This window comes from Dipodomys ordii, unplaced genomic scaffold (genome assembly GCF_000151885.1).
Source record: "Dipodomys ordii isolate 6190 unplaced genomic scaffold, Dord_2.0 Scaffold238, whole genome shotgun sequence".
NCBI lineage: Eukaryota > Metazoa > Chordata > Mammalia > Rodentia > Heteromyidae > Dipodomys > Dipodomys ordii.
This window is the reverse complement of record NW_012267454.1, coordinates 195,049-209,832: the sequence shown is the minus strand read 5'-3', so window position 1 is coordinate 209,832 and position 14,784 is coordinate 195,049. Positions and strand designations below refer to the sequence as shown.

The following is a 14,784-nucleotide window of genomic DNA, read 5'->3' as shown; positions in this document are numbered from 1 at the left end:
AATGCTGTCTTAATGTTTATGTATTCATTTAGTTTTCCTTTCTATTAAAAATTTTCAGCTCTCCATCGAATGTGAATGCTAGCTTTGCCAGGTATATCAGTCTGGGTTGGCAGTTATTGGCTCTCAGGGCTCGTATGGTACTTTCCCAGGCCTTTCTTGCATTCATTGTTTGTGTGGAGAGATCTGCAGTGATTCTAATTTTTTCCCATTGTAGTATAGCTCCTTCTTCATTTTTGCTGCATGCAAGATTGTTTCCTTATTATTCAGATCTATCATTTTTTACTATAATGTGTCTAGACGTGTTTCTCCTGGGATCTTGCTTGTTGGGTGTTCTATACGCTTCTGTTATGTAGGTAAGATGTCCTTTTTTGAGGTGCGGGAAATTTTCACTGATTATCTTGTTGAATAGGTGTTGCATTCCCTTGCTCTGAAATTCCTCATCTTCATCCACTCCAATTATATGAAGGTTAAATTTCTTGGCATTATCTGCTTGCTCTTGAATTTCCCTTTGGTTTAATTTGAGTGATTTTTCCATATCTGTCACTTTTTGGTCCAGTTGGTGTATTCTGTCTTCTGTATCTGACACTCTACCTTCCATTTCGTTCACTCTGTTGACTGTGGCTTCTATTGTGGTTTGCATGGAGGAAATGGATCCCTTTATGGATTCAATGTTGGTTCTCAAAGTACTGATCTCACCTCTTAGTGAGGTGAGATCAGTATGCATTACCTCTAATTTGGCATTTATCTCACTTCTTACTGAGGTTTGTGCAGCTTCTATTTTTGCATGCGTCTTTTGTTTGATATCCTGTATCTCTTTTGATAGTTCATCCTTCTGCTATTTCAATTTCTGATCTATTTCTCGCTTTATTTCTTGAGTCATTGCCTCCAGCAACCCTTGGATGTAGCTTTTGTCTTCCATTCCTGCTTTGCTCCCACTGGGGCTCTCCCCTGAGTGGCTGTTGGCTATTGAGGATAGCTTGCTGTCCTGGGTGGTGGTAAACCTTGTAATTTTTCTAAGAGTACATTTTAAAATACACACTTTCCCATGCAATTTAGGAAAAAATGAATTTGTAAATGTCATTGGTGAGCAGTAGTGGAGCCTGGTAAGTTGGAGCCTGGTAAGTAGAGAACACCATGACCATGGACAAGAAGCGTGGATATCTTCATAATTTGACTTAATTTATAAGGCCAACACCACCCCCACTTGACCAGAGCTTTGTAAAACTCAACAAATGGAATAACAATAAGGTGCACAATCTTAGAAAAGCACATACAAAGAAGTTCTGGAAAAATAAGGACAAAGAGAAGGAACACATCTTGAAAGGAAAAACAAATCTGCCATAGCTCCTATTGAAAGGTATAACCATTGGAAACATCATCATACATCTATAGAAAGACAGAAGACAGATCTGAAAGGGCGATAGCTGAGGCAGTAGTATATGACGGTTATTCCAGCTATGTGGGGAAGTAAAAGTAGGAGGATGGCCTGGGCATAAAGTGAGATCTTACCTAGAAAATAATCAATGGGAAAAGCAGCTGAATTGTTGTTCAAGTGGTAGAGCACCTACCATGTAAGTGCAAGGCCTGAGTTCAATCCTAAATCCTGCCTAGATAGCTAAGATAGAGGTAGAGATATATACCTAAACGTAGATGGATATATAAAGAAACATAGCTATATTATATGAATATATCTTTATCTCCATTTTTCTACCTCATAACCAAAGATCCTCAGTGTAATACCAGCAATTCAAATTTGACAATGTATAGAGCTATTCAGTATGATTATGTGAGATTTATCCATACAATCTGATTAAGTGTGTTTTATCCCAGGAAAGAGGCAGGAATAGCCAGTTGGAGGAAGAAGGTCAGTGGAATTTCCTTTGAAGGTCATGTCGCCTCCACCCTGCGCTTCTGTTTCCTGTCTGCTGTGAAGCAAGGGGCTTCCTGCTTCTCACCATAATGTTTTGCCTCACCCTGGGCCACCTATCAGTAGGATCAATGAACTGTGAAATGAAGTCTCTGAAACTATGGGGTAAAACCTTTATGTTGTTCATTTCAGGCATTTCTCACATCAAAAAAGCTGGCTAATAGGATAAAACTTATTTAAGCAAAATGTGGCTTAAAAACTCCCCAAAATACATGAAATTCAAATTTCCCCAAACAGAAATAGACTATAACCAAACTGCTAAACATTAAAGACTGACATTGACTCTTGAAAGCAGCTAGAGAAAAGAGACTCCTCACACACCACAAAATCTCCATAGAACTACTATGGATTTCTCAGAACAATCCTTACAGGCCAGAAGAGAGTGGGTGACATTATCTAAATGCTGAAAGAAAACCTTCCATCCAACAATACTTTACCTGGCAGAGGAGGGTAGAAATTGTGGCACAAAAAAAGAATAAAGGAAGTCTGGGAAGGTGGCTCAGTGGTAGAGCGCTTGCCTTGCATGCATGAGGCCCTGGGTTCAATTCCTCAGCACCATATAAGCAAAAAAGAAAAAAACCCGGAAGTAGTACTGTGGCTCAAGTGGTAGAGCACTAGCCTTGAGCTGAAGAGCTGAGGGACAGTGCCCAAGCCCAGAGTTCAGGCCCCATGACCAGACCCCCCCCACAAAAAAAAAGAATAAAGGAGCTACAAACAACAAAATGCAGAAAAATGTAAAGTTAGTATCACTAAATGCTATGGAGTAGCTGAATGGATAAGATAAATTAGACTTAATTACAGTCTGTCCAAAGAGACTCACACAACCTATAAATACCCAGAAAAGCTGAAAGTAAAGGAATGGAAAAAAATACTGCATGTTAATGACAAGTGAAAGAGATTGGGGTAGTTGTATTTAGGTAAAATAGAACGCATGCTACAAAACTGGAACAAGACATAAAGAACATCATTATGCCTCAATTAAAGAATCAGTCATCAAGAGAATGTGTCAATTATAAACGTGCATACATCTAGTCCCAAATACCTAAATATGTAAAGCAACCATGGGCAAAGATGGAGGGAGGCATAGAACCTATTGCTAATAATAGCTGACTACAATACCCCACTTTCAACATCTACACAGAAAATTACTGTGAAAACACCAGACTGGAAGTAGGCTGTAGTTCAAATATACCTACAAGTATAGATCCATCCCACAGCAGCAGACACATTACTTCATGATTGGGATCACATTCCCGGTACTTTGCAGAAGCAGTGGTGTTAAACTAGAAATCAGCAATAGTAGCAAACTTGGAAATTCACAACTACATGGAAACTAACCAGCACAATCTTGCACCACCCAATTGGACCAAAAAAGAAATCTAAAGAAAATTTCAAAAATGCCTTAAGACAAAATTGAAAACACAATATATTGAAACCTTCAGGATGCATCAAAAAGTTATAATGGAGCTTTATAAAAATAAATGCTACATTAAGAAAAAATCCTAGAGTCTCAAACAATCTAGCTTTGTGCCACAAGGATCTAAAAAAGCAAAACCAGTTCAAGCTGTAAGCTAGTGTACAGAAAAAAATAACAACCTGAAATAAGGAAGAGAAAAATGATAGGAAAACATCCACTAAATTAAGGGTTGATTTTGAAAAGGGAAATGAAATAGAAAATCTTCGGCTATACTAAGACAAAAGAGAAGACAAGGGGCTGGGAAGATGGCTCAGTGGTAGAGCGCTTGCCTTGCATGCATGAGGCCCTGGGTTCGATTCGTCAGCACCACATAAGCAAAAAGAAAAAAGCCGGAAGTGGCGCTGTGGCTCAAGTGATAGAGCGCTAGCCTTGAGCTGAAGAGCTGAGGGACAGCACCCAGACCCAGAGTTCAGATCCCACAACCAGCCCTCCCAAAAAAAGAGAGAGAGAAAACAAATACAATTGGAATCAAGATATTGCTATCCCCACTCTTAGATATGCTTTAATGTTTGACTCTTTATGTCTTTTCTATCACAAGTACTCAGAGAATAGCTACAATGGTTATACTAATGCCTCATAACAACTGAAGATCTTATACGTGCATTCTTACTTACATGTAAAGAAACAGGTTAAGAGGCCAAATGCCTTCTCAGTTCAAACATAGCAGGCGAGTGGAGAATCCAGGTCCCACACAGGTCCTCATACAACACACCCTGCAGGGACAAGTAACTGAGAAAAACTGATAAAAGTCTATTTAACAGAAAGAATGCTCTATAACATTAGTGTGCATTACACCAAATGAAAATAATAAAGTCACTTATTGTTTTTTTAAATAACTGGAAATAAAGAGATACTATAGCTAACACCACAGAAATACAATGGATCATTTCCAGAAGAATATACCTACAAAGATTGAATCATGATGAGAAAGAAAATCACAGAACAATACTAAGGAGCTTGAGAGTAAAGAACCAGATGGCTTCATAATTGAATTCTACAAAAAATTAAAAAAATAAGCATTAATTATTCTGCTAAGGAAGTCAGAATCAAAGCAGTCACTTCTGTCCGGCTCTGGCCCAGAAATGAATGAATCAGATACGTTATAAAGGAGGGAATGGCACGAGCATGAGCCGACACTGGGAAGAGCGTCACATGTACAGAGTCCACTGCCACCTTACACAGAAAACACTTCCATTCCCCCTTTGACCAGCACCACCCTGGCTATTAATCCTTGGAGCCGAAGCTATTGCTCTGAAATATCTTACTTAATACCTTTGTCACATTTGAAAACCTCAGCCTCCATGAACACTTAGTTTTTTGTGCAAAAAGATTCCAATTGCAACAACAGCAAAACATATCATTATTTTCTGGAGAATCTTCCTTTGATTATTGTTTAGGGTGACCCTTCTAAACCTCCTCTGAGAAGGTAAAGAGGCCAGTGCTTTACTTCTGTACTCCTGGCGACTCTGGAGGCTGACATCTGGAGGACTGTAGTCCAAATCCAGCCCAGGCAGGAACGTCTCCTAGAGTCCATCTACAATCAACCAGCAATGAGACAGATTGCAAGCCTGGAACAAGTGCTAGGAAGCCAGCTGTAAACAACCAAACTGAGTGAGCTGAGGCCTTGAGTTCAAGCCCCTGTATTTTATTTTATTTTTTGTTTTTGTTTTGGTCGGTTGAGGGGCTTGAACTCTAGGCTTGGGCACTGTCCATGCACTCTTCAGCTCAAGGCAAACACTCGACCACTTGAGTCACAGCACCACTTCTGGTTTTCTAGTGGTTTATTGGAGATAAGAGTCTTACAGACTTTCCTGCCTGGGCTGGCTTTGAACCCCAATCCTCAGATCTCAGCCTCCTGAGTAGATAGGATTACATGCGTGAGCCACCAGCACCCGGCCCATATTTTATTTTATAAAACCTCAATTGTCCAGAAAACAAAATTGTATATGAAGACTATAGGACAAGGTAAATATAGGCCAATGTCTCTGAAGAGGGATGTAAAAATAGTTAAAATGCAAGCAAGCCTAATTCAACAGTACACTGAAAGAATCACACACTTCACAGGGGGCTTTACCCCTGGAATTCAAGGATGGTTTGGCATAGTCATATCAATAACTGTGATGCACCACATCACTAAGAGGTACGGATGTGTTCATTAAACCAGACACCATTTGCCTACGGGTACCAATGTAAGGATGGAGAATAACCCTTGGTGGAGGAAACAGAGTCCGCATTGTCCCATGTATGTGGAGAAAATACACTGTGCTTCTGAGAAGAGTAGAAAGGTTTATCAAAATGAGGTTTCCTGACTGTTAATACTCTCTGGTGCATCTCGGGACTCTAACCTGCAGGGCTGCCAGAAGAATCACACCATTCTTGTGTGTGTCCCAGCTTAGTACAAGAAAGAAGCCTGGACTGCCGGGTGAAGGGTGGAGATGTTGTGGGCATTTCAGCCACAAAGGACTCAGTGGAGCTGGACATGGAGGCACAAGACTGCATTCAAAGCCCCCAGGGGTCTGAGGCAGGTCTGGTGAGTTCAAGGTCAGCCTTGGGTGCATAGTGAGACTGTCTCAAGGAAAGCAAGGTAATTAATTATGTATTTGGGCATCCAGAACAAGGGTCTGCAGCCTTAGTGACCTGTGGGCAGTGATCGTGGTAAGGGATCCCCCCGACCTCACACCAACCAGGCCAGGTAGATCAGGAGGTCACTCCAGCCCCCACCTCTAGAGCAGGCGACTGCTCTAATGAGCAGCACTGGCTGGGTCTCTCGTGGGATGCAGCCTTCCTGTGTGAGCGCTGGGAGGGAATGGCGGCGAGGAGATTGGCCACAGCACCACAGCTTCCAGAGCCAAAGAGGAAAACATCCCAGTGGATGCAGAGGCCAGGAGCCTTCCTAATTGGCCATTGGAGGCCAGGAGTCCCAGCTGTCAGGTGCAGAGAATTCTCCTGAGCAGAGTGACCCTAACTACAGGAAATCCACATGCTGCCTGCTTGACAGAACAGGAGAGGCAAGACGAGAGACACATCTTCTCTTGACAAACACTCAGGGTCCACTGACCGCTGGCACGCTCAGATGCTCACCGAGAGCCTGGGTCAGCCCACCCTCCTCACACCACCACACGGGAGCCAGAGAGGGCCTGCAGGGGGGACAGGAGTCCTCACACCCGCCTCAGTGTCCAGTGCACCTCAGGCTCGGCTGCACGAGGACAGGGACATCAAGCGCTGGCTGCGTGGCTGTGGGCCAGTCCTGACCATCACCTGGCTGCGTGGCTGTGGGCCAGTCCTGACCATTGCCTGACTGCCGTGGGCCAGTCCTGACCATCGCCTGGCTGCGTGGCCGTGGGCCAGTCCTGACCATCGCCTGATGAAGCTGAGGTTAGTATGTTTCCTTCAAGGGTGTCAGAATAGAAGACTGAGTGCCCAGGGGCATCGGGGCTGCATGCTCAGAGCAGACTCCACAGTTGCAGCCAGGCTCCCTGCACTGGGCTCCTGCCTCCTCATGGCCAGGCCGGCAGGGGCAGCCCGGGGCAGACATTGCTATGTGGTCTGGCAGTGAAAAAGATAGGGAAGGGAAAGGCTCTGGAACGGGGGGTGGGGAGTGGGGGGCCACAGGACAGCCACCAAGGCCGATTTTTAAATGGGAAATAAAAACTTTTAAATCCCCAAATGTTCCGCAGAACAGGAGCAGAGATGGCGGGGACAGTATGCTCCATCTGCTGAACCTCAGCCTGGGGCTGACTATTGCTTTCCTGAAATCTGTCCAGCTAGCGGACATTGGCAAGAAGCCCTGTCATCTTGGAAGCAGGAAGCGTGGCTGGTTGGAGACCTCTGTGGTCAGATCCAGTGGGAGGAGCCAACTGGGGTCTCCCACTGCAGGGAAGGGCAGGAGGTGCGGGCTCAGTGGGGAGGCCTCGTGCCTGCTCCATGTCCAGCCTGCATGTGGTGTCCTTGCCAGTCCCAGGACCTGGCAGCCAGGGTGTCCTCCTGCCATTTCATGAGTCTGTGAGTAGAGCTGGCTTGGGAAGGATGGGAGAGGACACTGGAGACAGAGATATCCAGAGCACCAACCGGAAGTCAGGGGAGGGGAGAACAGGGTCTTAGAGGAGGCATGGAGACGTCGTGTGCTGTCCACAGTCACTCAGCACTGGACGCCTCATTGCATTCCAGAACATAGCTCAGCTCCCCGCACAGGACAACTCGGCACACACTCGTGAATTAGGTGACTGCAGGAAGTGGCCCCTCAGACCACAGAGAGCTCATCTGGATGGACGACCAGCAGCCTGGGGCCCTGCGGCCAGCGAGCAGTATGTGAGCAGGGTCCTCCATGCCAGGGCCCTGTGCCCTCGAGACCGTGACCTGCTCCATCCACCACCACCGTCCTCTGCAGCCGTCCCTGCCCAGCGCCATGCCAGCCCATAGGAATGGAAACCTCTCCGCAGCGCCCGCGTGGGGCTTCGTGCTGGAGGGCTTCCGGGGCGGGCTGGAGACCCAGGCCCTGCTCTTCACTGTCTTCCTGGCCCTGTATCTGGTGACTGTGCTGGGCAACCTCACCATGATCATGCTCATCACCCTGGACGCCCGCCTGCACTCCCCCATGTACTTCTTCCTCAAGAACCTGTCCTTCCTCGACCTCTGCTACTCCTCCGCCATCGCCCCCAACGCCATCGCCAACTTCTTCTCCTCCTCCAAAGCCATCAGCTTCGCCGGCTGCGCCATGCAGTTGTTTTTCTTCTCTTTACTTGGAACCACTGAGGCTTTACTGCTGGCTGTGATGGCCTATGACCGCTTCATGGCCATCTGCAGCCCCCTGCGGTACCCTGTGGCCATGGGCCCAGCCACCTGTGCCCGCCTGGTGCTGGGCGCCTATTTTGGAGGCTGCCTCAACTCCATGGTAGAGACCAGCCTCACCTTCCGCCTGCCTTTCTGCAGGTCCAACCACATCGACCACTTCTTCTGCGATGTGCCGCCCCTGCTCAGGCTTGCGTGTGCCAGCACGGCGCTCAATGAGCTGGTCATGTTTGCCATCTGTGGCTTCATCCTCCTGGGAGCAACTTTAGTGATCCTGGTCTCCTATGGCTACATCACAGTGACCATCCTCAGGATGCGCTCGGGCTCTGGGAGGTACAAGGCCTTCTCCACCTGCGGCTCCCACCTGGCAGCCGTGTCTCTGTTTTATGGAACTGGCTTTGCCACGTACGGCCAACCAGGCACCATGCGGTCCACAGAGCAGGGCAAGGTGGTCTCCACCTTCTACACCCTCATCATCCCCATGCTCAACCCCCTGATCTACAGTCTGCGGAATCGGGATGTGAAGGATGCTCTGAAGAGGCAGGGACGCAGACACACAGCCGCGTGACAGAGGCTGACCCGCAAAAGATGGCATCATGAATATGGAGCCAAGGACTGCAACAGAGACAGTGTTTATTCTTAAGGCCATAGTCCCTGCGTCTTTCCTCCCTGATTGCTTTCTCATCAATTGCCATCTTGCCTTCTTCTGACGCTCTTGTCTTCGTCCATCCAATCACCCATCCTTGGCTACATCTATTTGGTACTTTATGCAAGCATGCTGTGGGAAGGGAAGGAAGGCATTTACTTAATGTGAACAAGGATTGGTTTTTGTTTTTTGGCACCAGAAAACTAATGGTGTCAAGAAAGAGTTAATTCAAATTTCTTCACTCTGCAGAAAATTAAGTCTTTTTGAGTCAGTTTGAACCAATGCCGTATCTCCCAGCAAGGGCCACACATTAGCCTTGGCCATACCCCTTTCCTGCACTGCTGGGTGTAACATCAACATGGTTGGGAAATTATCCCCTGAGCATAGTACAAAGGGGCCTGAGAGGCTGCAGTCACGGCCCATGCTTACTAGGGCAGAGTCCTCTGGGTTGGTACACTGCTTCCTCCTGTGTTCACTGCTTCCTTGGCTTCCCGCTGTCCGTGGTGCTGACTCCCTCCAGTGGGCAGCTCAGTGTGCTTGCTGTGGGCTTCTGAGGCTCCTAGGCCAGGGATCTCTGTGCTCACGGAGGTGTGCAGAGATGCACCTGGCTTCTGTGAATGATCTCAGCCAAGATTTAAAACTTTCACTAGTGCTTTAAATCTCCCCCCTCTCTTTTTCTCTCTCTCCCTCCCTCTCTCTCTCCCTCTCCCTCTCTCCCTCTCTCCCTCTCTCTCTGCCTCTCTTTCCCTCTCTCTCCCTCCCTCCCTCCCCCCTCTCCCTCTCTCTCTCTCTGTGCACTTCTTCAACTAGTTTTCTGTCATTCCACGGGTGGTTTGATAGAGGGGTATGTTACTGTTGACCCAAAGTTGTATACAAGATAAATTCTAAACTTTTATCATAAACTTAATCCTGTAGAATGAACAGTACAAATCAGAATCAGCTCGTCCTTCTCATGTTAAAGAATCAATCCTGACGTATCAGGAATAGATGGAACAGAAACTCTTCAATACTCTAGAAGAAAGGGCATTTAAAACCCAGCAAACCCCGTGACCCACACTTCAGGCTCTTCAAAACCCTACTCCTGGATGGGCCTGTGGGGCCATGGCCTTGGTGAGCAAAACCCTATGTTCCATCTCAAGGCTACACTAAAAAAATCTTTTCAGACAAAATCATATTCCCAACACTTTGGCATGTATGCCCAGGTGATCACATGAAAATGTTCACGGTGGCCACACTAAGTACCTACCATCCCACCAACAGAGCCCTACGGCCCACATGTCCCAGTGCCTCCCGACCCAGGCGATGCCCTCCTCGTCGTTGTATTTGTGATGGAGAGGAACGGATTCCTGGCGGGGTGGGAGCTGCACTCCCCTAAGGATTTCACAAGCAATTCATGGTGTTGAACCTATTTCTCATGTTTGTTGACCAGTTGTGGATCACTCAGAGAAGTCTTTTATCAACTCCTTCACATATATTTTTATTTGGGTTGTTGGTTTTGTCTGATTGTTTCCTTGCTTGCTCTTTGGTAAGAAATACTGATATAATCCGCATAGTGACCCCATACCAAACACGTGAGGATTCCCTCCCCTCCACAGGATGAGCTGCAGGGCTTATTTCTCCTTTCTTGTCCCAAAGGTTTTGAGTCTAAGTTAACACTTTGAATTGTTTCTATTCATTTTTTATCTTTTTGATGTCATATCCCCAAATTTTTGCCAAATGCTGTAATGAAGCTTTCCCCAAAGCTTTTCTCAGAAATTTCACAGTTGCAGGTTTAGTTAGCTTAAGAGTTCTAGTCAATTTGGAATAATTTTTTTTGCATAGTGTCCAAAAGTCCTAACCACATTTACTTGTACTCAGATTATTTAGTTTGCTCAGCACCACCTGTTGAAGAATTGCTCTTTCCCAGGTAGCCGCCTTGTCAAAATCCGCCGACTCTACACAGAGAGATTTCTGCTCTCTCTCAGCACTGACTCTCTCTTTCATTGAACTACATGTCACTCTTAATGCCAGTACCACAGTGCTTTGACTGCTATACTTTTCCAATGTGATCTAGAATCATTACCTGTGAGACTTCCATTTTATTCTTCCTTTCTTCTTCCTTTTCAAGATTTGATGGCTGTCTGAGGTTCTTTGAGATGCAATATAAATGTTAGGGTAGAGTTTTCTTGTTTATTTGTTTTTACAAAAGGATATCATGAGATTGCATTGAGTCTGAGAGATATTCTGGCTAATATTGACTTCTGAAATGATACTAAGTCTTCTGATCCAAGAACACATACACACGTATTTCACTTATTTAGATCTTCCATTTCTCACAGAAATGTTTTGCAGTTCTTAGTGTGCAAGCACTTCTTGCAGAACAAGTGTGTTATAAAGTGCTTTATTCTTTTAAGTTGACTGAACTAGGAATTTATTTCCTAATAATTTTTGTGTTGTTCATTATTGATGTATAACAGTGTAATGGGTTTTGTATGTTGTTGTACCCTATTATTTGCTGACTGTGTATATTTGTGTTGCTAGTTTTTGTGGAATCTGCTGCATGTAAGATCATTTCTGAAACAAAGGATAATTGTGCTTCTTCCTTTCCATTTGGATGCATCAATTCCTTTGTCCAATTATTCTTGTTGGGACTTCTGGCACTAGTAAAATGAAGCCTCACTGCCTTGTCTCTGATGTTGAGGAGAAGTGGTTAGTCCCTCCTTACACAGGTTTCACCTGTGGTTTTTATTATGTTGTAGTGACTTCCTCTTATTCATAGTATGTTGAATGTTCATTATTTCTGGTCCTGGGGTTTGAACACAAGGCCTGAGTGCTATCCCTGACATTTTGAAATCAAGGCTAACACTCACCACCTAAGCCACAGCTTCACTTCTTGCTTTTTGGTGGTTAATTGGAGATGAGAGTCTCATGGACTTCCCTGCCCAGGTTGGCTTTGAACTGCAACCATCAGGGTCAGCATCCTGAGTTGTAAGATTACAAGCATGAGCCACTAGTGCCTACCTGTTGAATTTTGTGAAATGCTTTTATTAATGAAGATGATCAGTTTGTTTTCCTTTTTCTTGTGTGTTATACCACATTTCTTATTGTTGAAGCAACATAGTATTTTCATCAATCTTACCCAAATGCTGGTTCTACTCCACTAACCACAAACACAGTGTCTTCATACCCCTCACTTTTGTCTTATCCATTTCTGTGTCTGCTGATAGATGTAACGTAAACACACATGTCCATCACAGCATACTGTTCAAACCGTTTCCTCAAGGACAGAAGATATCTGGCTTCATAGACCATCTTTTGCAAAAGTTCACAACACAATACTAATACTATAGAATTAACACACCACCAGCCCACGGGAGGCAGAGCCTTAGCATCACCGTCAGCTCTTGGTGGCTCCTCACAGATCATGAGGTCTCCTGTGTCACATTTGTCTCTTGTAGCCCACATTCCGACACTGTCAAAGAGACTGTGTAGAACAATCCTTCAGCCCACATTGCACACTTGCTGAGTGTGCCCTGCGTCGATGGGAACAAACTTGGCTGTGAGTGGCCTTGACCCCACAAAGAATGTACTTCTGTCAGCAAAAGACTGGGTGGAGTTCTGAGGCCGATGGTGTGGGTGTATTCAGGGGTAGGAGCTCCCTCTGCTGCTCTGGTAAGTCTACTCTCAGGACTGAGGCCTGCAGATATGGCCTCCACTTCCTAGACTCAGGATGAGAGAAGGCAAAAGTGAAGATCTTTGCTTTACAGACATTCATACACATATATCTATAGAAAACAATCCCAATAATACCAACAATGCAGACTTCAGCCAATTCCTATCAAAGGAAAAAACTGACTAAACTGACTAAATTTCACAATCACCACAGTAACATTGCTCAAAACTAAAGTACATTTCACCATCAGTAAAATAATATTAAAATAGAACTCTGTGTATAAATCGACATAGTATTCTATGAATGCATTCATGTATTCTGTACATTGCAAGCTATACATGCGAACATGTATTCTATGCATATATTCATGTGTTCTGTGCATGAGCTACAACATACAGGAATTAAACTGGTTTTTGTGTTGGCTTTATAATCTTATATCTTGAGAACTTACTGATTTTGTAAAGTATCTGGGAGTACAGAGGGTTCTCTTTGTGGACAATCATCTTTCTGCACATGGAGTTATTTTCTTTCTTTCTAAAATGTATGCTAAATTTATTTTCTTAATGTATTGCAATGGCTACAGCTTCCAATGTTGTCAAGATTGAGGAGAGCAGATTGTTTCTGGCTTTAGAGAGAAGATATTCAGTCTTCCTCATTAACTGTGATGCTGGTTGCATGTTTGGTGTAGGTGCTTTTTTATCAGATCAGTAAAGTGTCTCCTCTGTGCCTGATTTGCCAAGATATTTTATTATGTAACAGAGAGTTGAGTTTGGTCAATAGCCCCATCTAATATTAATGATATGATTATTGACTATTCAAGGTACAATAAATTGATTTTTCTGTGTTGAATTTTCCCTAGTAACCTTAGAATTAATTCCATTTAGTCATAATGTATAATTACTTTTACACTGATGGATTTGATGTGCTGTTTCATGTATATATAAACATGTATATTATACACTATATATTATATAATATGTACCATATGTGTGTAATATATAGTGTGTATGTATATAATTTTCTATGATTACTTTTCTGGTTTTGGTTAGAGCAATATTTATTTCATAAAGTAATATGCAAAAATACTTATTCCTCTTTCATTTACAGCAATAATGGTGTCAAAAAAAAAGCCATCTGAGGCATAAAGCAAGACAGCCCATCATGTTTGTTTGTGTGGACATGAAGTGATAAAGCCAACTCAAAAGTGACCTTGTCAGGTGGCCAGTCAATACTTTCCAAATTGAGCACATTCCTAGCATGTGACCAGTAATCACACTTTCTAGATTTCACTATACTAAATTAAATAGTTCACTTATCCACAGCTCACAAGTTGATACTGACAGTAGCTCCTTGGATGTCGCTGTGTGTTGGAAGCAGCCACCCTGGCCCTCAGGCGATGTATGGGCACATGCTTTGTGGTCCACCCAGACTGCAGACCAGCGTGGAGGAAAGTTACAACATGTCTGTGTGTGAGAGAAGCTGGAGGCCAGAGGTCGCACACTGAACAGCCCCGCTGGCTGGCATTCTGGAAAATGCAAATCAGAGGGCTGGTGACCAGGGTGCCCAGATAGGGAGGGAGGATTCTAGAACACTGAGGCCATTTGCACTGAAAGGATCCTTCCGTGCATGACTCTGCCACGGTGGGTAGCCCGCGTGGGAACGGTGGGCTTTGGGTGGAGCTGGTGTGCTGTGCAGGTCCATCTGCTGGTCACAGTCTGGTGGAGGCCGCACAAAGCAGGGGATACTCTGACTGGCAGGAGGACTCCTAACAGGAGGCTATACCAACAGACTGCCCCAACAGGAGGTGCGCTGACAGAGGCTACGCTGAGGATGTGCCCACGCAGGCTACACGGGGCAGGTCTTCGGGCGACCTGGGGGGGAGCGGTCACTCTGCTGCCTCCCTCAGGAAAGCTTTACGCCAGCATGTGCGGGAGGGCAGGGCTGTGCCCAGGAGTGCGCCCGTCCCACAGGGGCCACTGCTCTAATGAGGAACACCGGGATCTCCTGATTCTCCCTTCAGGGGTCCCTAATGAACGCGGGCCTCCTGCCAACCAGCAAGGAGAGGTGGGGATGAAGGCAAACGGCCCTGGCACTGAATCTGAAGCCCAGGGAGCGGGAGGCCCCGCACCTCCCTAATTGGTCACAAGTCCCAGCCGTGCCAGGGGCAGGGAAGCTTCCTGTGCCGGGGCCCAGGGCAGGAACGTCCACACACTGCCCCGCTGGCAGGGCGGGAGGAGACAGCCAGCACCTGCCCTACTCACAAATACCCAGCAGCCTCTGCGGGCAGAAGCTGT

The 14,784-nt window shown here is 45.4% G+C and overlaps 1 protein-coding gene across 1 annotated transcript; it reads left to right on the top strand.

The window, feature by feature from the left end:
- Nucleotides 1-7,728: 7,728 nt before the first annotated feature.
- Nucleotides 7,729-8,760, top strand: LOC106000784 (olfactory receptor 12-like). The gene has a single exon (XM_013036022.1). The coding sequence runs from the start codon at nucleotides 7,729-7,731 to the stop codon at nucleotides 8,758-8,760; it is 1,032 nt and encodes a 343-aa protein (XP_012891476.1).
- The last annotated feature ends 6,024 nt before the right edge of the window (nucleotides 8,761-14,784 follow it).

What these genes read in the sequence shown, in the direction of transcription:
- LOC106000784 (XM_013036022.1), top strand. Translation starts at nt 7,729, where the DNA reads ATGCCAGGGCCCTGTGCCCTCGAGACCGTGACCTGCTCCATCCACCAC.